General features: G+C 32.7%; 2 protein-coding genes across 4 annotated transcripts; both read right to left on the reverse strand.

Annotated features, from left to right (window-relative positions):
• Positions 1 to 2,015: 2,015 nt before the first annotated feature.
• LOC141458563 (uncharacterized) lies at positions 2,016 to 11,057 on the reverse strand. Of its 3 annotated transcripts, XM_074136737.1 has the most exons (7): positions 10,925 to 11,034; positions 10,534 to 10,686; positions 10,300 to 10,417; positions 6,712 to 8,540; positions 3,844 to 3,941; positions 2,654 to 2,718; positions 2,016 to 2,577 (listed from the first exon to the last, which is right to left on the reverse strand). In XM_074136737.1, the coding sequence occupies exons 2-4, from the start codon at positions 10,573 to 10,575 to the stop codon at positions 6,757 to 6,759; spliced, it is 1,944 nt and encodes a 647-aa protein (XP_073992838.1). In that variant the 5' UTR covers positions 10,576 to 10,686; positions 10,925 to 11,034; the 3' UTR covers positions 2,016 to 2,577; positions 2,654 to 2,718; positions 3,844 to 3,941; positions 6,712 to 6,756. The 3 variants fall into 3 exon arrangements, with proteins under 3 accessions (XP_073992838.1, XP_073992837.1, XP_073992835.1); XM_074136736.1 differs by having other exon boundaries at positions 2,265 to 2,718; positions 10,534 to 10,629; positions 10,925 to 11,057; XM_074136734.1 differs by having other exon boundaries at positions 2,265 to 2,718.
• LOC141458564 (UPAR/Ly6 domain-containing protein crok-like) lies at positions 10,809 to 25,272 on the reverse strand. The gene is made up of 3 exons (XM_074136738.1): positions 25,115 to 25,272; positions 16,999 to 17,163; positions 10,809 to 11,433 (listed from the first exon to the last, which is right to left on the reverse strand). The coding sequence occupies exons 1-3, from the start codon at positions 25,176 to 25,178 to the stop codon at positions 11,237 to 11,239; spliced, it is 426 nt and encodes a 141-aa protein (XP_073992839.1). The 5' UTR covers positions 25,179 to 25,272; the 3' UTR covers positions 10,809 to 11,236.
• Between the last annotated feature and the right edge of the window lie 777 nt (positions 25,273 to 26,049).

The following is a 26,049-nucleotide window of genomic DNA, read 5'->3' on the forward strand; positions in this document are numbered from 1 at the left end:
GTGTATTTCATGTTTAGTTTTTCTTTGCTTTTTAGGGAGAAGTACTGTAAACGCACTTTAATTTTTCTTACTCCTCTTAAAAGAAAGCACTGAAATCGCAGTTTAATTGTGCTATTTTCGTACAAATAAGTTCCAATAATATTTGAAACGTTTTCCCAAGAAAATTGTTTTTGAGGATTCTTTGGGGACCGCAACTCTAAGCATGTTTTAAAAGATCTCTCCAGCGGCAGTTAAGGTTCCTATTAAATACCATACCAGGTTATAATGAAAGTATTGCTTACTCTAAATTTTAAGAAAAACTGTAAAGCAGATATGTAACTTTGCAAAATAGAAAAAAAGGAAAATCCATCCAAAAGGTTCAAAAATCTCCTTAACAAAAACTAACAGTTAAAAAAGTTAAGTATAAGGGTTGATTAAACGCCAAGAGGTGCAAAAATCAGCAAGTACCTATTATTTCATTAATACTTCTTTGATATCATTTAAATAATTTTACTGCATTAACTTTTCATTAATATTTTTTAAAATTTATTAGATGTCACAGACCCTTATGCTGGCCATTTTCATCTAGAAAATGGTTGTTCAAATAGCACACCATTCAACTTAAAATTGTCTATGTCTACAATCTATAATAAACTATTAATCACAGGTTAAAAAGAGAAAAATTTAAAAAATATATTTTTTTTTAATTTTTCGTTGCATAACAACGTCTGTCTTGAAGGAGATAAATATGTAGAATTTTTTTTTTATGATTTAAGGCGCGTCAACATCTAAGATTATTAGCGCCCGGAGCTTTTTTTTTTCAGTGCACTGCCGGCCTCTGGACAGTGTTCTCTCGTTACAGACAACACCGGACAGTGAGCTGTGAGAAGCTTCTAGGAAGAGAAAATCTAAGGGTCAGCAGCTGGATTCGAACCCGGGACCTCCGCGTGGGATTCCAATACGCTAACCGCATAGCTATTCCCTTCCCTATTTTATATTATATTTATATACTCATTGAAGATTTTGCGCGCCTCACTCCGATGTCAATATGAATTTGTCCGATTTGAGTCTATTGCTGAAAATTAGGGGTGAACTATTGAAACTAAATTCGGTTCCTTGTATAGAGAGGGATTATCAGGAGGAATTATGTAATATGTGTTTTTTCAGTAAAGAAAATCTTCATCACTTTTTAGTAGAATGTCCCGCTCTAAGTGATTTGAGAAAACGTTTCCTTGGTAGTGCCACTCTTCAAGGGTGTGACATAGTGGAGATGTTATCCTCCAGGTCGTGTAAACCTTTGCTTCAATATACTCGTAGAGCCATGGATTTGAGGAAAAACTTGACCTCCTAATACTTCTCATGTTTTTAACTAAGTTTTCATTTATTTTCATTTATATCCTAATATTTACACTTCTTTATTTATATATTAAGCTCTTCACATAATTCATATAATTTCTATTTTTCTTGTATTTAATCACTTATTTAAAGTAGTTACCTCCCAGTAAAGATCTCTTAAGTATCTGATAATTACTTGTACCATTTTTTATTTAAAATCCAGTATTTAATTTTTTTTTAACAGAGTAAAAATTTTTTATTGTGAAACAATTTCAGTTTTTCTTTTACTTTGGCATTAATTGAGTTAATCTAGTTTTGTTTGTGAAGATAATTTTGTTATTTCAATGTCTAGCAAACTCTGGCAGACGGCGTTAGCCATGCCTATTAATACTGTTTAATTTTCTTTATTTTTGTAATTTTTGTACTTTTGTATTTTGTAAATAAAAAAATATACTCATTGTAAATTATTAAATAAATTCTCTACCTAATATATCTACTATTAGGAATTCAAGCAATATGTGTTATCTCGCGTTTCTTTCGTAAATTAACTTCGGGCCTTCAGACCGCAATTTTAAGAATTATATTTCACAAATTTAGCGAACCTAAATGATATTTCACTGTAGCACGCATTAATTCAAAATAAAATTAAATTCCATCTAAACTTTCTTATAGCGGTTACTCTGGCAGAGAAGTTACTAAGCTTTCAATGTAAATTGATTTTATTAAGTATGACTCGTATAGAAGCTGTATTTTTTCTTTTCTTTTTTTCTGAAAAACACGTATTAACAACTAATAACAAAATAATTTTGATTGCACTCTCAGCCCCTGCCAAGAAGCTCCGTTACATCGTATTGTTGTTGATAAATAGTTATTGCTGTATTTTGTATTTTCTCTTGCACATTGATTCATTCAAACATTTACAATTAAAAAATTATCTTAACTTCTTAAAATGTTTTTGCTGGATTATTATATTATTTTTCACACACAATTTTAATACATATATATTAATTTCACTTTTGTGTCCTCTTGTGGCTGCGGTGCCGTGGGGCATAGGTCCCGTCCCGCCCTTTAAAATCTAAAATCTTTGTGTCCTACCTCTGTGATAAAATTTTATACTGTTTCACACAAGTATAATTCACTACAGGAACTAATTGAATTCTAATATTACTTTGGGCAGATTTATTGAATTTGTGAATGCGAAAAATGTTCAAAAAACTTGACTTGAAACTTTTGTTATACAATATTTTGTTGAGTTTTAATACCCTGAAATACCAAATTTCACGTTTTAAAAGTTTTTACATTACTATTTCTTTTTTTTTTTTAAGTATTTGGGTCTCACAATGTGTTCTTTGTAGCATTTTTTTTTTCAACTTGTTATAAATGGAGCCATTTTCTTTAGTCTCTCTGAAATAATTAAAATATAGTCACAAAAGTAACAAAATGAAAAACAGTATTTAATAAGCTGTTTGTTAGGTAGATTAAATAACACTCTAGATAAGTTTGGCTTCAATTAACGTTCAAAGAGTTAGACGAATAGGATGAAACTTTTACAGGCATGAAAAGAAACATTACTTAAGCCGTTTTTATATTAAGAGAGTTTGAATAAAATATCCAGTAGAAAAACATTTAACATCTATAGCAAGTCTTTAAAAATGTTATTGTACTGTGAAAAGGAAAAAAGCCCTCGCTCTTTGACATATCTCTGGATTTCCATGATTTTATTAGTAATTGGCAATAATTGTCAGGACTGATCTGAAACTAAACAAGGATAACCATAGACAAAGTCTATGAAGATATACATTTTTGCAGGATATAAAATCAATGGAAATAAACTCAATTGCCATGTCATTAAATGTTCTAGTAAAGGCTGGACAAACTTTTGCTCGAATACTCAATTATATGTTCTGAATACTCAAGTATATGTTCTGAACAAATCAAACTGTACATGTTCTGCTTACCAGTGAGAATGTACATAATTACAAAGAAATAGGTTCTTATTAAAGTTTGGAGAGGGCTAGAGTAAGAAACTGTCTCTACAAATAGCATTCTCCTCTTGCGGCTGTAAAGTCGACCAAAACTCTTAAATTTTTTCTCACAACACCACACCTGTTCATATATGAAAGTAAATTCTTCAAATATTTCCCATAAAACAGCAAAAAAAAAAAAAAAAGCGTAGTAGAGGCGATAACATCCCTCGAAGCGCAGCCAAACAAGAAATAGGAAATTATTTAGTTTTATATTATTTTTTAAATGTAGACAAAGCAAGGAGTCTGGAAGCAATGAAGGGAAATGTGTTGGATAAGGACTAGAATATATTCCTCTTAATAGTTAATTAATTTGCGTTATATCATTGTTAACAGCAAAGATAAGACTGGTTTTACATAATGTATTGATGGAAGGCAATAATCAAGCAGGTAGGTTTAAATGAATAAGTTTGAAAGTACACAATCGAGTTCGTGTCTAAAGTTCATACGTACCCAAAAAATTGAATCTTAAATACTAGTAAAAATAAATCTAATAATTATTTACCCAATTCTGGCACAATTCTTTTAAGCTGGAAATATTTTAAGTTACTAGTAACTTGGGCTTTTAGGCATAATTTATGTAACATTACTTTTAATTATTCCCTGAAAAAAAGAAAACGTTAGGTTAGATTTTAAGTTTAACACTAGAAAGACTGGAACTTAGTATATACATACCTATATTGCCCAAAAGCAGTCAAAATGACTTCTTTGTGAAAGAATAACTATGGCGCAAAGAAATTTATTTAAAATTGATTTTAAATATTCTTTTATATTATTTACAGTTATATAACATGTTTTTAGTAGATATTAAACAATAACAAAAATTTACTTCAATTGGGAAAAAAAGAAAAGTATTTTATGCATTTTTAATTGTGCATTTTTTGCAAATAAAAGTGGACATTTTTTCACGCGTACATTTTACGCAAACATACTTTTTACATTTTTCACAAATATTATTTGTTTCTTTACTGTGGCAAAGTCATATTTGACAAATTCTGCGATTGTTAGGGTGGATTGCAGTTGATGATGTTGCAGCTGGCCTTTGTGGGTCCTCAGGTTCTGGTAAAATGTTTTGCCATGCATTTCTATATACAGTGGAAAGCTATTCTGCCAATTGAAACAAGAACACTTTTCGTGGTATTTGTATTTACTTTGTAAAGGATGCAATGTTTTGCCCCGTAAGCTCCACGAGCATAAAAAATCCCAATAAATACACGCATTTTCGGTAATGATGTGGTCCAATCATGCAACGAAATTCGGTGACCTTCTTCTTTGCACATTCTTATATGCTTCGTAATATGATTATCTACTACCTACGAAAATGCACTGATAATATATAATCTGCCATAATATTTCTTTTTGAGTAGCTTGTTGTCCCTTACACATCCTTGAAAATACAAGTAGATGGTAATCTTTCAGGAATACCTCCTTCTTCAAATTTGGACCACACAGTATCAGATGGTAATCAGCAGCTCTTTCGATCTCCTGAAAGGTGTTTTCAGTTTCTTCATCAGTGTCTGAAATAATTCGCATGCTACACCTTTTACTGGGCATATTGATGACATTTTCATTTTCATCATTAGTGGTCGATTCTTCATCGCCATCTTCAGTTTCAGATGCTTCACTTTGAATGTAAACCGTTTCATCTTCAGATGATAGTTCAGAACTTATTGCATTTGATTCTGTATCGGAGCACTCTTCTAGAGAGACCGGAATTCACCTATGTTCGTTAGTTTTCTCATAAATAAATCACTTTTATTCGACTTTTCTTTTATGAATTTAGGGCGCAAATGATATAACATAAACAATTGTAGATACCTTGGTAGAACAAAAATCACTGCATAGAGATAAGAATAACAACTACTTTTGGCTTACAGAGCAACTGCAACTTATGTAGTGCACGTTGAAATCTACAATTTATCATGTACCTCTATGTTATCATGTAACGGGTATTGAAATGAAAAATATTATTTCAATACAGGGCCGGAATGGTCATATAAGAAATTTACTGAATTCAATAATAAAAGTAATTTAATTATGTCAAATTTCCTAAGCAGTCAAAATGACTGCTTTTGGGCAATCTAGGTATAACACCATATATATCAGAAATAAAGAGAGGGGGGAGGTAAATGCAACTTTTAATAAATGCATTTATATCATCTATAAAAAGTCAGAAAATTCAAAGAAATTATATCATTTCAAATATAATTTTTTTTTAAACTGAAATTAAAAAGCAGTCAAAATGTTAAATATGTGCAATTGGTGTTATTATTATTAATTTAAAATTCTATCGACAGAATTCCAAAAATAATAATACTCGCGGAGGTTGTCCCGGGTTCAAATCCAACTGCTGGCTCTTAGATTTTCTCTTTCTAGGAGCTACTAACAGCTCACTGTCCGGTGATGGGCAGAGTTGCCTTTACAGTTGCCTTTGCTCGAATACTCAATTATATGTTCTGAATACTCAAGTATATGTTCTGAACATATCAAACTGTACATGTTCTGCTTCCCAGTGAGAGAACTCTGTCCGAAAGCCGAAGTGCACTAAAAAAAGCTCCGGGCACCAATAACTTCAGTTTTTGACGCGCTTTAAATAATTTTTTTTTTAAATAATAGTGGTTAATTATACAATTCCAACAATATTTTTGTAGACGTTAAAGCTTGCCTTATCAATTTTCAACGTATTAGTTTCAATTCAATACATCTATTTTTTTTTATAGCCAGAACTGAAATATTTTGGAAAACCTCTAGGATTGTTTAAGTAATTTATACAATAAAAACTTAGTACTTAAGTTTACAATCTTGTTTTGAAATGTCTCTGGAGTCCAAAAATAACATCTACTGGAGTTCTGTTTCGTCTAATATTATATAGGTTAAAAAAAACAAAAGCACACGACAAGTTACTATAAGTGTGAAGTAACTATCTAATTTTTCTATGGATTTATACAAAAAGAATAAAGACAAACTAAAAATTAAGCTATCAATTTTTTCCTGAGAAGGCTTGCTGTTGCATTGAGAGGAGAATTTACTAACAAAACAAACTTTTTCTTTTCTTTTATCAACATAAAAAATTATAAAATAACACATTTCCTGAACAATTTGAGACATTTCAAGCGAACGAAGGTAGAAATAATTGATAATAGAAACTAAGATATAGAGAGTTAATGTTTACCAAAATGTTCTTGGATATATGTAAATTGATTATGGCGTTGAATTCGTCGAGATGCGCGGAAGTGTAGGGACTTTTAGAGAAATCTTTTCTTAGTAAAGATTAAGGACACACTTTTATGGGCTGTAGTTTTTCAAAAATTAATGACGCTAATATATTAAATTATTCTATGAAGGTTACTTTTCTTTTTTTTTGTCTACTAACCAATGGTGAGATAATTCACATGTGATGAATAAATGTTTCCATTGCTCATTTCCTTCCATTAAATCTTGGCGAAATGGATGAATTGTATTTATTTTTACCAGGAGGTCTATTTGAACTATAATTTTTTTTCCCCTTACTCGAATTAAATAAACCATCAGTATTTTGGGAATATTTTCCTTCATTAGTTGATGATGAATTCACACCTACAAACATCTGTCTTGCACGAATTTTCCTCTCATTACATGAAGGATAAGTATTGGTATCATAAACTCCTTCTTTCATTAGTTTACATGGTATGTGCTTCTCATTGTTTGTACAACTGTTTTGATCACAATTCAACCCATATTTAGTCCCATAACGTTTATATGTGGCAATATTTGGATGATTAGGTTCCCTTAATTTACAATTCTCATTTATTATAGACTTTGTATCATCTATGTCCTTCTGCTTGGGATATTCGTTGAAATCATTCGGCCAGAAATGGTTATACAAGTCCTTTCGAGGATATTCAAAATCTGAAAAACTATCATCGCTAAATATGGTTGAATTCTCAGAACTTGAGCTAGATTTGTAGATACCAGCTACATATTTTTCATGTTCTAGTGGTATTTTTTTTAAACTAATAATTATTTGTTCGAGTAAATTTTTAGATTTCTTTTGCCACAATAAAAATTCTTTTGTTAATGACTCTAAACAGTTGTCTAATGATGGTGTCTGCTCTCTGGAAACAGAAAGTACTGAAGCAAGACTTATCCAAGAACTGGACAGATAAAGATAACCTAATATCATTTCTCTCATTATTGGCTCCATTTGCATGATATTTTTGGAATTATTGATTTGCTTGTATACACTTTTACAAAAGTTATCTATATTAATTGTAGGAGATTTAATATTGTATTGCGATATTAGTTTTTGTATTTCAATGCAACCTTCAATAGTTGTTTCTTTGAATATTTCTAAATTATTAACCACTCTAATATTATTAGATTTATCTGACGAAGATTGTGAAGAATTATCAATGACGTGATCAATTCCTTTAGGTATTGTTAAAAGACCACCTAAATGTACAGATGTGGTCACAAGTGTACTCTTATTCTTCTTTCTCTCTTTTTCATTAGGAGTTAGTGAATATTTGTACTCAAAAGAGATTTTCTCATCTGAATTAATACTGAAATCAGTATTAAACTGATGAGTATGAATTTCATTTTGTTTAGGAGGAAGAAAATAATTTGATGTTTTTTCCAAATTTTTAAAGGCCGGTCGATTATCTGGAAAAATTCTGATCATGTTGCCTTGTGAAGCATAACTCCTTCTAACGCGTCTTAGTGCAGCCATTTCTCCACCAATTGGTCCAAAATTTCTTGCAGAACCTGAATCCGATGTATATATAGGTTTATAATTCCCTTTAGTTATTGGAATTTTACCTTTAAACCAAGAATATTCTAGATTCCTTTGTGGTTGACCTGATCGTAAAAATTGCGGCCGTTGTGACCCATGAAAAAATGAAGTTGTTTCTGAAGATAATAATGGTATTTGGGAATAATATCCAGGCGGTCCAGGTATTTGAGATTTACCTAGGTGTTGATTAACGCTTAACTGTGGAATTGCAGCCAAAATGTAGGGTATATTGTTATATCTTCCTTGTCTAGCAGTTCCAAACTCAAAACAACCAGAGTTTGTACCAAGAGTTGAAAAATGATTACTGTTATTGTAAACTTCGTTAGATAACAAATTCAATGGATCATTAAGTTCATAATTTGAGCAATGTTCATGTGCATTATCACGATGCGCATTTCTTGTTCCTCTCAGTGCATTTAATGCTTCTGAAACTAAATTATCAGATTAATTTTTTGTTCGTTTTAAATTTAAGGTATTATGATAGATAAGGTAAGCATAGGAGAAAATTCTGTGGATATTGGAAGGTATTTTAAAAAATTAAAACATCTGACCAACATCCAATTCTCCTAAGTGAACAGTATTCGACGGAAAAAATAATTTTAACCCTTTGCATTTACGCTAACTCACTCGTCACACAATGAATCTATCTCGAATGGAAATGAGAGTAGGTTTATAATAACTAATTGCTTTCTTTATGATTTATCAGCATGAACATCAAATTCCATTGCCAGAAAGTAAGTGTGAGTTAATAAAAGTCAAATTTCAGTCCTCTTCAGCATTCTCACAGATAAGATAAAGAACTTGTCAGCATGAGGATGAGTTTGATGTTTCAGTTTTTGTACAAAAGTTAAATATAGACATACCCAATATATTTATTTTCATATAACATTAATTAGATTTTCAATAAATATATTTTTTAAATAAATATGTTTGCATTAATTAACCCAAAGAGTTGCTAGATTTCCAAATATTAAAAAAAGATCCATATAGAAAGAGTATCGAAAATCTACTTAAGTAAAAAAACTGTTGAATAATGCTTGAAGCATATCGGGCATTAAATATATCGATGCACAAAAATGTATGGGTTAAAAAATATTGTACTCTAATAAAAGTAAAACCGTCTAGAATAATGGCTTAATTATTTTAAATAACTCACGATTTCTGATTCTGGCATAGTTTGCGGCCTTACCCAAGGTTCTATTAAAGAAATATAATCTTGGATGTTAGATTAACAGATTTTTTAAATTTACGCAGTGAGTGTAAGTATATACTTCGCACAAAAAGTCAATCAAGCAAGCACTTCATTTAAGGGCGTCGATGCATGCAAGACTTTCAAATCTATTGCTTTTCTGAAAAGTCCGAAACATTATGAAAATAAAATGTACATAGCAGCTTTACAGGTCTCGCCTCTAACCGCTCGGCTACCGTGGCGCCTGGTAAACTGTTAAGTAATCGCCTATTTTTTCCAGCGGGACATAACGTGAACTACACTTATTATTTTTTACGAACAGCTAAACCTAGTATTCGACCTCCTCTAGGCTTCTACCACACACAAATCCATGCTTCATCACCATAATATACTAGTTTTATTTCGTTTTACCACCGTTAAATCGATGATAGCCACTTCTCTAAAAATTTAGCGTCATTGCGGATATCCCCAGACTAACGATACGATCAACATTTTCACTGTTACACCACTCAACTCACCTACAAAGTACCTGCAGAAATTGTGGTGTGCAATGAACTTTAGCAGCAACATACCCGTACTTATCACCACACAGACACATCATGCACATTTAGCATTTTTGGTAGATGAACGAAAGCCAAAAAAAAAAGGTAGGTAAATAAGAAAATCCGAAAGAAATATAGGTCGACATCTCTCAGATCTTTCCCGATAATGTGGATCCAACATACGTAAAAATAAATAAGTTGAAAAATTCCACAACGATTTATCACTATTTATAATAAAAGAGTAATTCATATTTATTAAAATTAAATTAAAAAATAAAAAGCTAACTGTTGGTTTATTAATCCTGGTTAGACAAAACGTATTTTATCTTCTTTAAAAAGTTAATGAAACCGAGGATATTAAACATAAATCTGAATAATAAGTTCTCTCACTATCTGTGAAAACAACTTTAGTAATTTCAAGAATTAAATTTCACTAATAAAACTGTTTAAAGAACTTACATGAAAATCTATTAGAAACATCCGGCACAGGCCTAATGTACCAGTAAGATTCAGGAAAATTTGACGCTCCATTTTCATTATTATTTAGTATTTCTACATTAGTGTGACCCAAAAAGTCCTGGAATTTCCAGAAGTTTTTTTAAAATTTTCATTTCGAAAAGAGTCATAAGAGTTTTCTTAAATTGATATTATTTTAATTTTTTAAATATTTGTAAAAAAAAAAAAAAGTATTACCCTTGACATTAGATCTGCTTGTTTGTTTATACAGTCCCCCATTTATACATTCTCAGTTTTCTCATATGTAAATAAACTGTATTTGAAGAAACAATGCTGATGGAATTCGAAAAAAAATATATATCAATTTAAAATATATATGCCAAAAACAAGCTGTTAAAAAAAACAATGAAAAATTTAAAATTATAATCCTGAAATTAGAACAGGTTAAAAATAATTCATGTAGAACATATTTCAAATTGTATGTGTTGGTCTTTTTTTCAAACAAAAGAACATTTTCTTCTATTTTTATTTTTTTTTAATTTGTTCATTATAGATATCTCTATTTACACTCTTAAATTTAATACAATTTTAAATTATTTCACAATAGAAATCAATAAATTCTAAATACCTATTATTCAAATTTCTATTGAAAACATAACCAGTTATTGAACTACTACTTCCAAATACCAACTACATTGTATATATTAATTATTTATTCTATTAAATAAAAATTGAAACATGTGCCTTTCATTGAACATGTGTGGATATCAATAAATTATCGTCAGGCTAGATTATTATCTACAAATTTAAATATTAAGAAATATATATATATATATAATTTAAAAAAATTTAAAAAAAACTTTAAATCTTAAAACGATAATTGTGTGTAAAATAATGTAAATAGTTAACAGTTTTTTGCGTACTTTTTGTTTTTTAAACTTTATAAAAGTACTGGGATCGCCAGCAATGAAGCCAATAATATTAAAATAGTTTTGCTAGCTGATGCTGTATTACAATATTCCGTAGAACAGGTACATACTTCTTGTCTACCACCGAATCCTGACCTCTGGTAACAACTATTCACATAACTGCTTGTATCCCAGCCACAGCTGCGAATTACCCTCGAATCTGGTTGCACTTTGAACAAAAACAGAAAAACAAAAATCTGGTTTTATTTCATTAGTTTCAATTTAGTTCTTATCAAATGAGCTTTTCTCTTAATACAAAGCTAAGGTAGCCTATTGTTTCCAACATTATTGAAAATATTCATTCATGTTGCTCTAAAAACATATACATACAGGGTGTATACGGAGGAGTGGTCGAAACTTCGGGAGGTGATTCAGCAGCTCAAATGCAACGAAAAATATTCTCTTCACTTTGGCCCGATTCTCAATAGTATCCAAGATATTTGCATTTTTAACCTTTCCGTCGATATTCGCGTATTTCACCAAAAAAACGGCCGTAACTTTTCTATCCTTTATCCTACAACAAATCTGCTTATTCCGAACGAAAGAGCATTAAATTTCCTATAAATATGCTTGGTACAGAGCCTCAAAACGATTCTTATAACAATGAAATTTTTACTTGAATGTCTAAAAATTTCGTTCTCGATGATTTTTGTTAAAATTTTCAACTGCATTTTTTCAATGGTTAATGAATCAAGGAATCACATAATTTCAGAAAAAGTTGCGCATTTATTGAGCTTCAAGACCATGTGGATTTTTTTGGTTTTTAACAAAACCCTACCCCGAACAGAGGGGTGTAAATGCAGAAAACTGGGATTTGCGTAACCAACTTTTCACTACTAATTTACTCAAATGTCAATTTTTACCATTTTAGTAACCATTTTAGTTTTCAACAATTATTATTTTATAAATAATAAAGTAGCAATAAAACACAGAAGTGAAAAAGTACAATAGGCAGGTGCCTAGTTAAAATTGCTACAAAAATCGTTCGAACTATTCAAACAAGGAAGTGGGAAAGAATTGTGGCAAATTTTTAGTTTCTTGACTACAATTGTTTGTGCAACATATTTTAACGACATAATGGAGTTTTTTTTTCATCAAAGTGAATTAATAATAATTCAAAACTAATCGATTTTTGGAGAAGGAACAAAAAGATTGTAACCAATTTATTTTTGAATTATTATTAATTAACTTTGATCAAAAAAACCTCCATTATGTCATTAAAATAAGTTGCACAAACAATTGTAATCAACTACTGCGTTTTATTGCTACTTTATTTTTTACTTCCGTTTTATTAAATAATAATTGTTAAAAACTAAAATGGTTACTTTTCTTTTTGTTCCTTCTCCAAAAATTGATATTTGAGTAAATTAGTAATGAAAAGTAAGTACGCAAAATCCCAGTTTTCTGCATTTACACCCCTCTGTTCGGGGTAGGGTTTTATTAAAAACCAAAAAAATCCATACAATCTTGAAGCTCAATAAAAGCGCAACTTTTTCTGAAATTATTTGATTCCTTGATTCATTAACCATTGAAAAATTGCAGTTGAAAATTTTAACAAACATCATCGAGAACGAAATTTTTAGACATTCAAGTAAAAATTTCATTGTTATAAGAATCGTTTTGAGGCTCTGTACCAAGCAGATTTATAGGAAATTTAATGCTCTTTCGTTTGGAGTAAGCAGATTTGTTGTGGGATAAAGGATAGAAAAGTTACGGCCGTTTTTTTGGTGAAAAACGCGAATATCGACGGAAAGGTTAAAAATGCAAATATCTTGGACACTATTGAGAATCGGGCCAAAGTGAAGAGAATATTTTTTGTTGCATTTGAGCTGCTGAATCACCTCCCGAAGTTTCGACCACTCCTCCGTATACACCCTGTATAAAATAAAAATAAATGCATAGTAATAAATTCAGTATAGTTCGCATTTCGTCAGCCAGTTGTTTGCTGATAGTCAAGTGAAAAGGGCACCCAATATCGCCACATTAAATATATGATGCGCAAAGTAACAGGTTCAAAAATAGACTAATAAATTGAATGAAACATAAACGACTCGGTTTATGTTTACTATAAGCGAAACAATCTTAAAATTAGATTCATGTTTATAATGCCACAATTCCTTGCGACCTAGATATCGCATCATAGGTACAGTGTGAAAAGTGCGATGTGATACAAACTATAGTTTGCGGATGGATTTGCTAAATCCCAAACAATTGTATATCAACTACTCTGCATATCCTACTGTTCGTTGTATGAGTGCTAGGGATGCGAGCGAGTATTAGGGGTTGGTAGTCTAGAAAACCACCAAGGGACTAAGATCCTTGGAGAAGTATACTCGTAGATGGCCTAAATATCCAAAGAACAATCACGTGGCTATTTTTAACTGCAATTTTTCTGATATAATTTTCCAGAAACTAAGACATTTTATTTGGTTTCAATTTTAAACGCGTAATTATGATGATTCCATTAAAGGAAGTGTGGCGTCACAGAACCACATCGAAATCATTGTTCTCTTAAATAAGTTTCAAACCAAAGTATTGAAGTATTTTCTATTACAAATTTAACACTTTAGCAACTGTCTAGTTAAAGAAAAACTCGAAGAAGCCGAATAGTTCATCTTCGAGTACACATAATTCTGACTACACATAATTTGAATAAGATAATTTGGACAAGTTAAAGTTAGTACAACTCGATTAGGGCATTGGTGATTACAATCATTTACTCTAATCATGTTATGAAAAAAGGTCAATGGTCATATAATATATCTAGATTATTCTCAAGCAAATTAGCAATAATGTACAGCAAAAATATTAAAATTAAATTAATTTAAAATTTAATCCTAATAATTTTTTCACAATTTAAGATAAATTTATGTCACTGAATAAATTTATGTTTAAATTAAACTTTTAGAAAACTAAATGTATTAATATTGTCTTGGCTTTAATCTGGCTAGACAATGCCAAAAATGTTTTCACTTTATGGCAAGTGTCACAATAGCTAATGTAACATTTCTATTTAAATTTTATTTCATTTAGAAATTGACTTTAGCAAATTTTGTTTTGATTTCAATCATAGTTTTTATTCGTTCAACATTTTTGATTATGGCATGCTGAATTTATATTATGAAAAACCAATTCTTTTTTTTTGGTTTTACTAAATATTTAATTAGTTTCAAAAACGTGAAAAGAAAAATCTGATCACAACACACAATTTTCTGATTTACGGAAAAAAGAGATATCTAAGCATTAATTTGTAGAACAATTACTGATTTTAACACAGACTTGAAACTATTTGAAGCAATGTTTTTTTTAATGCAGATTAAGCGGAGGAGAGATTTAAAATCGCTTATTAGTTTAGGATCCACCTTAAATGTTACAATATTTTACCTATATCTAAAGAGTAGCAGTCCTTGTAACCTACATTAACCTGTCGTTGAAGCAAGAGAACAGACAAAACTGAGACCATTTAACTATAACTTTTATAAGTAATATTTATATAATTATTTCAAACAAAGGATTAGTCTTAGATTTTTAACTTCTTAGGAGCAGCTCTGCGAAGATTGTAAGTTAGAGCACAGTCCGAAAGCCGGCAAAAACATGCTCTGAAGGCGAAGTGATTAATGTCTATAAAACTGTAGCGTATTAAAATTATAAAAACAAAAAAGCTACACTAAATAAAACAGAAATTCAACAACAAAAAATTAAGAATTAATAATTTGCGGAAAATCTTTCTTAAAAACAGGCAAAATTTTGCACAACCCAACTTATTCAATTGATTATAACTTATAACGAAAATGTTATTAAACAGAATAGCTCAATAAACAGAATTCATTTAATAAAAACGTGGATGCTAGAAGGCAATATTTTAATAGAATAGGCCGCTTCTTCCTAATTCATTCAACAGAAAGCTCATTTTGGCGAGCGACCACAGTCATTTCCTTCCACTTAATTCTGAACTGCGCAAGGTTGGAGACACGTACACACCCAATATATATTCTCGAGTTCCGTTGTGTTACCAACGGGCAAAATTTCCTTGTACATCATATTTCCTATTTCTAGCCACCCCATCGGAATAGTTTATAACTATTCCATACGGCTTGAAAATCAATCTAATAAAATGTTAAGCTATTTTTGTTATATAAACAGTGTCTATAATTTTTTGGAATAATCCTTGCACAAATAATAGAATTTAGATAAAAAGAGGATTTATTATAACTTCTTAAATACCTGAAATCTATTTCTCAATAAATTTTTAAGTTTCGTTTTAATTTCAGATCACCCTTAGTAAAAAATCTTCATAAATAAAAATCTTAAATCTTCGTTTGTTCAAAATATTAAATCTCTGAAAGTTCTTCTCCGATTGCTTTCAAATTTTAAAACTTTCGTTTTCGAATACGGGCGTGTATGTTATATCTATTACATAGATATCATCCCTGCGACATGTAAATACATGCTTTTTTTCAAAAATGCTATCTGTTGGACGTAAATGCAACACATAAATATTATGCAACTACACTAAATATTTTACGATTCCATTGCAATGTTTGCGATTGCATTGTTAAACTGAATGTTCATACATTTCAATGTGCAACAAATAACCCTGAAAACACCGGCTACAACGTTAACTACTTTCTTCATTTAATGTCCAAATATCGTGTTTGCGAAAACACTGCTGTATTCATGAGTGCCTTCATATTATACATGGAATGAGAGTAGAAAATCATTTGAACGACGCAACCTGGCATATTTAAAGAAACTACGATAGGCATACTCTTCACCATTCATCCCACATGAATGCTTCTACCGGTTGGTAAATGTACCCGGACAACGTCTTCCAGCAATTAAGAATTGTCAACAGCGTTACACATGCCACTTTCCGCAGTGCATGTCAAGCTCTAATTTATTACAATGGGAAATATGCATTAATGACGCTTGCAACATGTCACATCCAAATCATATTGACCTTCTGCTCTCTCTTTCATCTCCAACAGAGTTATGGGAGAAATCTACAACGAAGCATTAATGATTGAAGAATAGTGCTTAGAAGTCGCGAGCAAAGTTCTCATTCAATTGGGAATGCCATCATCGAATCGATCTGCTGCTTCTTTGCTAAAGACCGAGCCACAGCAACGCGTGGCCGGATTCCAGCTAGTATAAAATAAAATCCTAGTCTTGATCGTCAAAACTTTGTGAGAGGGCGACTACAGGAAATCAGAGAAGTACATAGATCAGCAGGTGTTGAAGCCCCATAGGGAAAGTAAACTCCACCTCTTCAGGAATTTAGACGTCTCTACAGTCATCCTAGCAAAACAACAAAAACAAAACCTCCGACATTCACATAATATTTATAAACACTATACAGGTTAAAAGTACGGTATAGTATAGTAAAAGTAGACTAGTACAGCGAACCCTTAAGCCAACTCCAGCTCAAAATAATTTTAAGACTGAATATTTAAGGTAAAAAGGGATATACTTCTAAAGAAACAATCACTTTGAATGGGCATAGTTGTCAAGCCTATAACAGAAGTAAATCTTTAAATCGTTCGTGTTCTTCTCGTGATAACAGATTTTATCTCAAAACTACTGCTATTCCAATGATAGTACCACCATACTATTCAAGATTCTTAGTGTGCCTTCAGATATCCCAGCTTTACCAAACAAACAACAAAGAATTTCTTCCCAATTAGAAACTGAGTTAATAACCATTAGGTTTTTATTATTTTAACAATTTACTTACATCCATTCACTTCATATTCAATAGTTTGCACGATCTTTCTACAGATTTTATATTTAGACCCTTCAGTGTGTAACGAACAGTCCTTTTTCATTGTCTCTGGCGGCGTTTCCAACGCACACCTTGAGTCATTATGGCTGTTGCACTCGTAGCATTTAATTGTTAAACCTGCAAAATAATTTCAACATTATTAATTGGCTTTCTTTCTTGGTAGTTCATATTGGAAATTTGGGTACGAATTATTGTCAGTTTTATTCAGGATGTTACGATAATATTTCTAATTTTACTTAGTGTAAAGCTATTATAAAATTGTTTGCACTCGTCATTGCAGAGAAAAAAAATTATTGAAAATGTGCTGGATAATATCACTTATTATATCTGTCGCAGCATGCATGCTTATTTGTATCCCTGACCAGTTCTGAACCTTCATCATCATCAGAAGTAGATTAATCAGTAATTTATAGTAACTTCGACTTCACTATCGTTACCGTCTCGCACTACACTTGCTGACTGAGAGAGGGAGGTTACACGGTGTTATGAATAAGTTATTATAGATGTTAATACATAAGTTGTAAAACATTTTGCAAAAATATTGAAATAAAAATTAATTAAACCTGGTTATTTTTTAAGGGGTTTGTACTTTTAGTGCATATGTAATGTTTTATAATTGTAAAATTGGATTGTATTTCATGCGGGGGGGGGCGTGAATTTAAGCAGTAAACAAATTATTAAACTACTTATTACTTTTGTACTGGAAGACAATTATTGTTAAATAAATATTGTTGAATATGTGATTCTACTCATTTAACAAATGCTTAGCAGTTTTACTATATCTAAACGACATTACCTAACTTATTTTTTTAAGGTCCTACATTCTCTTCTAACTTATACTTTTATTAAGTGACAGCTTCAATATAAGATCGCTAAATGAAACGGTACTTTTGAGCAGAGCGTGACGTTCCTGGATTCTCCTTAAAATCAATTTCAAAATTGTCGCTGCCTAACGTAGAAAATATTTAAATCAGTTGCTTTTTTGATTAATTTTGTTGGGTTAGGCGCATAGTGTGCCTCAGAAGTAAAATATGGCGTCTGATTAGTATTGTTCAGAGAGTACGCCCCTGATCTAAGTTGTGTGTATATAATACATAGAGATAAGATGCTCGCTTTTGGTCCAGCTTTTCAAACTTGCATTTCAGGAATTCATAAAGAAGTAGAAGTTATAGATTTGCATGCCAAAAAGTTAAATCGTTTAATTGTTTTAGAAAAAACTAAATAAATTAAAAACTGATAAATCGATTTATTAAGAATAAACAAAATATTAAACATGAACTTTCCCTAATTTTCCGGTTGTAAGTTATGCTCACCAATTTCACTCTTCACAAGAAGAGAAAAACTTTTTCGACTTCCTTGATGGAAAGAGGTACGACCTCAGGTGTACCGAAGAGAACTTTCCAATACGTACACACATGTAAAGATATTACTTTAATTGTTGGTAGCCAGCCAGTTGGATGGTCAAAGAAATGGTTGATCACCAAAGGATAGAAGGATCTCATTAATGAGATGAAGGATGGTGGATAGGTAGGTAGATTGGCAAGGATTCTTCGGTTGGAAGAGAAATATATCGTACAAAGTCTAAAAGAAAAACTACAGAAAATTTATGGGGGAATAAGTATAAATTAAATTGAAACATACCAAGGATATTTGAGCTATAACTTTTAAAATAATATTTTAATAATTTGAGGTCAATTTTTATAAAATCATCATCATCTTCTTCTTCTTTTGGGACAGTTCTGAAAGGACCCCGGTCTGCTCAACCAGCCTCCTCAATTCTCCTCGATCGTGGGCTCTAGAACGCCATCTACGCGTACCCATGCTCCTCCTCAGGTCTGCCTCCACATCATCTAGCCGCCTCATACAAGGCCTCCTTCGATGACGTCGACCCTCTGGAGTGCCATTAAGCATCCTTCTGGGCAAGGGTTCTGGTTCCATCCACTCCACATGACCCACCCACCTAAAGCATCCTTGTTTAATGAAGGCTACGAGATCCGGTTCCTGCTGTAGCTCTTTTAACTCTATATTCGACCTAATTTCGCTCCTTCACTGGCCCATAAATCTTTCTGAGGATCTTTCTCTCCCAGACATTTAGGACCCGCTCGTCTTCCCTGGTCACATCCCAGGTCTCACTTGCGTAATAACTAACTAGTCTTATCACTGAATTATACAGGGTTAACCAGTAAATAATGTCCGTAGGCCTACTGTGTGTAGTACATCTGAAGTGGACTTCAAAGTCGTATTGTTTGAAAGACACTTGTTTGAAATATTTCCTAACATTTTCTCAAATATTTCAGTGTGAAACATATCCTTAATATCAGCCCTTGCCCCTATGGAGGATAAATCTGATGAAGAAAAAGGCCTTTTACGATAAGTTGAGTGAAACTTGTGAGCACATCCCAAGGTACGATGCCACGGTTATTCTTGGAGAGTTTTAAAAAAAAAAAGTAAAATAAAGTAATCGCCCATTTTTTCAGGCGGGGCTTAACGTCCAACTACCATTTACTAGGTGTCGTGGACGGAGGCGAATTGCAAACAGGAGATTTTAATGCTAAAACCGGCAAAGAGAATTACATAAGTAATGTTGCCGTAAAGTTCTCTCTACACGATGTGGCTAATGATAACGGACTTCGGCTGGTGCAGTTCGCCTCTGCATGCAATCTGAAAACCAAAAGTAAGAGTTTTCAGCATAAACTAATACACTTGGGCAAATAGAAAATATCTGAGGGCAGTGTTGATCAAATTGATCATGTTCTGATCTCTTCGCATCCAGTATTATTGATGTTAGAGACTGTAGGGGACCCAATTGTGACTCTGACCACTATTTACTAAAAGCTCTTTTTAGGCACAGATTGACCAATTGTCCAAAAGACAAAGAATAAAGAAGAAAAGCTGGAATATTGAGAAGTTTTAAACCAGGAGGGAAAGATCAGTTTGAGGAAGTGCTGAAATGTATGTAAGTCGGAGAACTGTGAGGAGAAAAATGATGTTGAAGCAGAATGGACTAGTTTAAAGGAAATAATTCTAGAGACAGCTGACCAAGTATAGGAGAAAAAGTCATATCCTTAAAAGAAACAGGGAGTGGTTTGATGAGGTTTGCAAACAGGTGATTGAGCAAAAGAATGCCGACAGACAGGTAATGCTGCAAAGGGACACTGGAGAGAAGTATCGCATCAGTAGAATTAAAGTGACTAATTTAAATAGGAAGAAAAAGGGGGTGTGGTACAGAAAGAAGATACGAGTATATGGAGGAACTGAATGAAGGAGATGAACCTGTTAGGAAAATGAGAGTCGGTTAAAAGTGTGCGTACCAAGGAGGAGTCGAGCATAGGTGAAGAAAAGCAGATTTCAGATAGAGTAAGCAAAAAAATACAGTTTTATTCTGGGGTGAGAAGGGTGACGCCTCTCAGCGGTCCTGTTTAATCTAGCCCTGCTTAAAGCAATGAAGAAGAATTTAGAGTCTGGTGGCACGCTAGCATGTCGAACCTACCAAATTCTTGGTGTGCCGATGATATTGTGGTCCTGGCGAGAATTGAGGGAACATTAAAAAGCATTTTGACCAAGCTTGTTAAAGAATGCAAAATAGTAGGTCTCGAAATTAATGATGCTAAAAGTAATTACATGGCATCTTCGACCTCAGAAATAAGAAGAAGGCCGCGTAACTTGTCTTTTGACAATCTCACTTTAGAAGCTTTCACCGTTTCGTGTATCCCGGCACGGAAATAAATTCAGAAAATATAATGAACGATGAAGTCAGAAGAAGAGTAATGAGTGGCAACAGGGCTTACTATGGCCTCACGAAGATGATAAAGTCGACACTGCTATCCAAAGAGACAAAACTCAAGCTGTACAGATCTCTTATCAGGCCCGTCGTGTGCTATAACGTGGACACTCAAAGTAGCTGACTAGCAGGCCCTAAGGATCTTCGAAAGGAAGATATTGAGACGAATCTTCGGCCACGCGTTCGCTCAAGGAGCATGGCACATCAGGACCAACCAAGAATTAGATGACCTTATACAGCATGAAAATATTGTTAGGTTTACCAGGTCCAGTACAGGTGGTTAGGACATCTAGAAAGGATGCCAGACATAAAAATGGCCAAAAAAGCTTTCCACGAAACCTTCCCGGGAAAGAGAAAAAGAGGACGTCCTTGTAAAAATTGGATCACTGCCCTTGGAGAGGATCTGGTAAAAATGGGAGCAGCAAACTGGTGAAGAAGGGCTTTAAACAGAGATGGCTGGAGATTCCTGACACAAACTGCGCAACGGTTCCGAGCTAATAAGCACCACCTTGTACAGATGTCCATGAATCTACCATTCCCTGTGAATACGCCTGTGATCAGAGTAATCTGATTTCTGCCATAGCACAGTCATTTTGGCTCTTTGTTTACACATCCAAGGCATCATAGTCTTGCTGTGTTTGATCCCAGGACACACCAACCAGTTCTTTTCATGTTGTCTCCAGATCCAGTCTCTGGAAGCCACACGAACTGCACCCTTGGTGATTTCCAGGTAGTAGGGGCACCGCTAAGAACACCCATAATCAATAGGCAGGCCAGTCTCTGCACCCAGGCTAGAGCCTTGATGGCCGTCTGTTGTACAGTCTTCCTCCACCACACTACCCCAGGTGATACTTGAAATGATGTCCATATATAGAATCAGTGGGTCACTTTAGGGCGAAAACGCCACGTCTTCCCACTGGTTCTAGTCGATCCACAAAGAAACTGTTTTGCATTTAGTGTAACTTTATCTAAATGTGCTTTCTTAGAGAGTAACAACGCCCAACCGACACAACCAGAGTTTTGTCAAAAATACGTTGTTCTCTTTCCCTTCTCCTAGTAAAGAGGACCAGATTAGTCTTAGAAGGGTTCTCAGTAAGATCTACCCTCCTACTTTTTTTTTTCAATTTTCTATGATGTTGAGTGATTCCTGTATGAGCTCAGCAACGATTGCCTCGTGCCTGTCCCTGACCTCATCTGGACAACCCATGGACCGTGAGCCCACTTTAGATCTAGCCATTTCAGTAAGTCGTCTGCGATCATGCACCACCAGAGCGGAGATAAGATCCCCCCTGAGGGCACCACTTGCAGACGTTAATTCCTGCATGAGGTGAAGGGATCAACTGTCACCAGTGGCAGACCCTCACTGCCACAGGAAGGCTACATTACAATGGGGTTTCGCCCGGTGCCCCAAGGTGATCGTTGTCGCACATATATTTTACTATCCTCTACGCATTCAGCCTCGACACGAGTCCTGATTTCAGGTTGTGTAGGGATCGGGGGGTGTCAGGAAAGGGATAAACAGGATCAAAGGAGGAATTGAAGCAAGGATTAGCAGTGCGGGTAATACCACCATGACGCCTTATGTGTTCTGTGTAAATGTATTTGGGTGTTACAGTATATCTTACTCATGTTCATGTTGTTAGGCTGGAATACCCGCAGGGACGCCAAGTACCCTGAAAAAGTGGCTAATCCCCTACAGGATCGTAACAAGATTCACACAGATTTTTGGTGGAAATTAAAAATCAATAAATTAAGAAATTGATTCATTTATTTATTTAAAAAATTTAGTTCACAAATTAAGAAATCTTTCGTGAAAAATTAAAAAATCATTACACAAAATGCCAACTTTTATTTTCTTAATTTTCTGCAAGTTTACTAAGAGGAAATGACAATAAAATAAATTATAATTACCTAAGACTTTATCTTATCAGCGAAATAAATAAATAGCATAACATAATTTTTTTAAAGATAAAACATAACTTTTCCAAATTACATAATTTTGTTGATCGGTGTCGCTTAATGTTTGGTAGTTTATATTGATTTTCAACAATTTAGAAATATAGGCAATATGAGGCTTTTATTAATTTTATTTTTATCAAAAAACTGATTAGATAATTTCTGTTTCAATCACCATTCCTTGTACTTTTTTTTTTAAACCTCGTCTGAAAGACTTTGGTCAAGTCTTTTAAGTTCACGAATGTTTTTTACAAACAGGGTATATGGGTGTGCCCGCCAGAATTCAAAATAGCAAATAATTTGCATTAAATATTTCGTTTAGGTGCCACCAGAGGATGGTTAAAATCGGTTAAGCTGAAAATACTGAGTAGATTTATTATTATTATTTCTTTATTTACCAAATTCTCAGGAAAGTGAAAAATACATTTAGTAAAGAATAACTTTCCAATAAAAATTGCAGATTAAGGTGAGTGTAATAAGTATACAAAGTATTATATAAAATACTTTGAAAATTTTCACGATTTCATTCATCTTCATGAATTAGCTCAACTGGATTTAGGTAGCCTAAGATATTGACTGGAAGTCCAGGAAGTTATACTAACATGATTCTCTACAATTCAGAGATATCTCTTAAGACTGTTGGTTTCCTTACTGGAAATTGTGGAAAACACATTTTTACAAAATATTAAGTTTTCTTTAAAATTTATAGTTAAGGAAATGTACGTGATGATTTTTTTTTTTTTTTTTTTAGAGAGAGAACATAGATTTTGTAGTGTTCTGACGTATCTTTGACGTCAACTTCCATCCACAAAATTACTATATAAATATTTATATGAGATTAGAGGTCAGACCCGCAAAGTTAAGAAGTATGTATTGTGGTGCTGGGTTTAATTCCCGAACTGGGCCTATTCTAACAGTTAAAACAGAAATTTAGTAGTAAAGTAATATATGTTTGGAAGTCGCCTCCGCCCACGACACCTAATTTGGTAGTTAGACAATAAGCCTGCCAGAAAAAGCAGGCAATACTTCACTTTTAATTTACAGAACACTACTATAGTTTCAGTAAAAATTCACAGGTTTCAAAGCAGAGTAACCGTCAAATACAGTCTAATTAAGTAGCTCAATTAGGTTAGTGTGTACTGGATTCCCGCACAAAGAACCCGGGTTCGAATCCGGCGGCCGACAAGTAGATTTCTTCATCCATAGAAACCACATACAACTCTTGTCTATAGTAGTGCTTGTAACATGGGAATGCTGTACAAAGCCTGCCTTGCACCGAAAAAGGTGCCAGGCGCTTACAGGTCTCAAATATTGACGCGCCTTATATTAAAAAATTAAAAAACAAATTTTTTGGTGCCCCTCAAATTGTAACTCTTCACATATATATAGAACACATACTGTTTTTCAAGGAAAACAAGTTTTTGAAGAACTTCTCCCACTTGACTGTTATTTCAGCATAAACGGACAGGTTTGTTAATTTTAAGGGGCACAACTATGTCTAAAGAAAATCAATCAGCTCATCAGAAAACGGACTTAACAAAACAGTTTTTTTTCTTTTTAAGCCATTATCTAATATCGACGGACTTACTTTTTCCAGAAAAACTATTTCAGTGAGATTGTACTAAGGAATCAGGGTAATGTGCTTGTTCGCTATTTATAAGATATGATAGCGCAAATCAAAGCCGTTTTTAAGATTTAAAAAATCTATTATTTATTCTCTAGTCTCATTATCAATAATTATCTCTATATGTTAGGAGATTAGCCAATTCAACTCCTTAAATATAGATATAGGGCTTAAACGACTGAAGCGGTAGCTTTTATAAATAGACCCAACTTCATGTTTTGCTTCTTAGTTGCTTAGGACATCATGACTTTATTATTAACATTTTGGCAACAAATATAAATTACTCTATTCATTCTTGGGTCGAGAACTGTTGCTCTCACAGTTGCATTTTGATTCTAGCTTTTTTAAATGTTAATCTTATTTAGTATGAATGATTATATTCAAAGTATCGGTTTAAATGAATCATCTTATATCATCTTAATTATATAAGGATAGATCGTTAACATTTTTATGGGAAGGCTATCAAATTATAAGATGCATTAAAAACAAAAAATTATTGCCGCTCTGACAAAATTAGATGAATGATAAGGCACTTTACGAGTTTAGAAGAAATTAAATGAATTTTATTATAAGAAAATAAATCTTGTATGAAAAACTGTAATTATTCTTTAAGTAGTCAAGATTGGAGAGCAGATTTCCTAGGTTACTTCCAAAAACTTTTTTTTTTAAATCATTTTAAGATTAATGAATTATAATTAGCAATTTACCTGGTTGTATAATTGCGGCGATGAGCACAGGTATTATAGCGATACAATACATAACACGATCCATAACTATACTGTTGGGAAGTCTGTTGTCGAACTGCCCGTCGAGCGAGAATCTTGAGCCAATATCATGATAATTGTGAGTGGGGGCACTCTCTTAATACGAACAGCACTGTGTAAGTCAGTAGTCAGTCCACTTGCAAGACTAAACGCAAACAAAAACGAAGTTTAATTTTTTTATTTTCCCTTTTTTTCCGTGGTGTATTTAGGGGCTTTAATTTTCTCCCATTTAAATACAAATAAATTCGTTGACTTTTAATGATTAAACATTTCAGTCGTTGCCATGGAAGATGTGTTTGACCTTGTTTTCAAGCTTTTAATTTGTTGATCAATTTTTCAAAGAAAATTGAATGATAAGTTAGACTACGTTAAAACAGTGGGTGTTGGTATATGAGCATGGAAAATGCAACTGTGAGATCAACAGTTCTCGACCCAAGAATGAATAGAGTAATTTATATTTGTTGCCAAAATGTTAATAATAAAGTCATACTTTCGTAACTAACTTTCCTTGATTTCTACCCATTGCAATAGTGTGGATTTTCATATTTAGAAACAAAATTCTAAAACCAGAAGTACTTTATTTAAGGGATTGTTCACTTCTTCCCCAGGGTTCCGACGCTATCAGAAATATATTAATTATTCAAAGATTTAGAATTTGTTATCAATTCATTTTTCAAAGAAAAATTAGTTTTAGAGAAGCTCTTAAGGGGCTTAGGGTACATTAAGATTTCCGCATTATATGTAGGTAGTATTTTTAATAAAAACTATATAAAGATTGAAATTAAAATGACTCAAATTTTCAGAGTTTGAAGGAAATTTATTTGAGTGAGAACTTTTAGGACAGTAGTAAAAGAAAATTCATCACAGAGTTTTAAAGA

The sequence above is a fragment of the Rhodnius prolixus genome, unplaced genomic scaffold, assembly GCF_049639745.1.
Source record: "Rhodnius prolixus isolate KJV_2025 unplaced genomic scaffold, Rpr scaffold_5, whole genome shotgun sequence".
Classification (NCBI taxonomy): Eukaryota; Metazoa; Arthropoda; class Insecta; order Hemiptera; family Reduviidae; genus Rhodnius; species Rhodnius prolixus.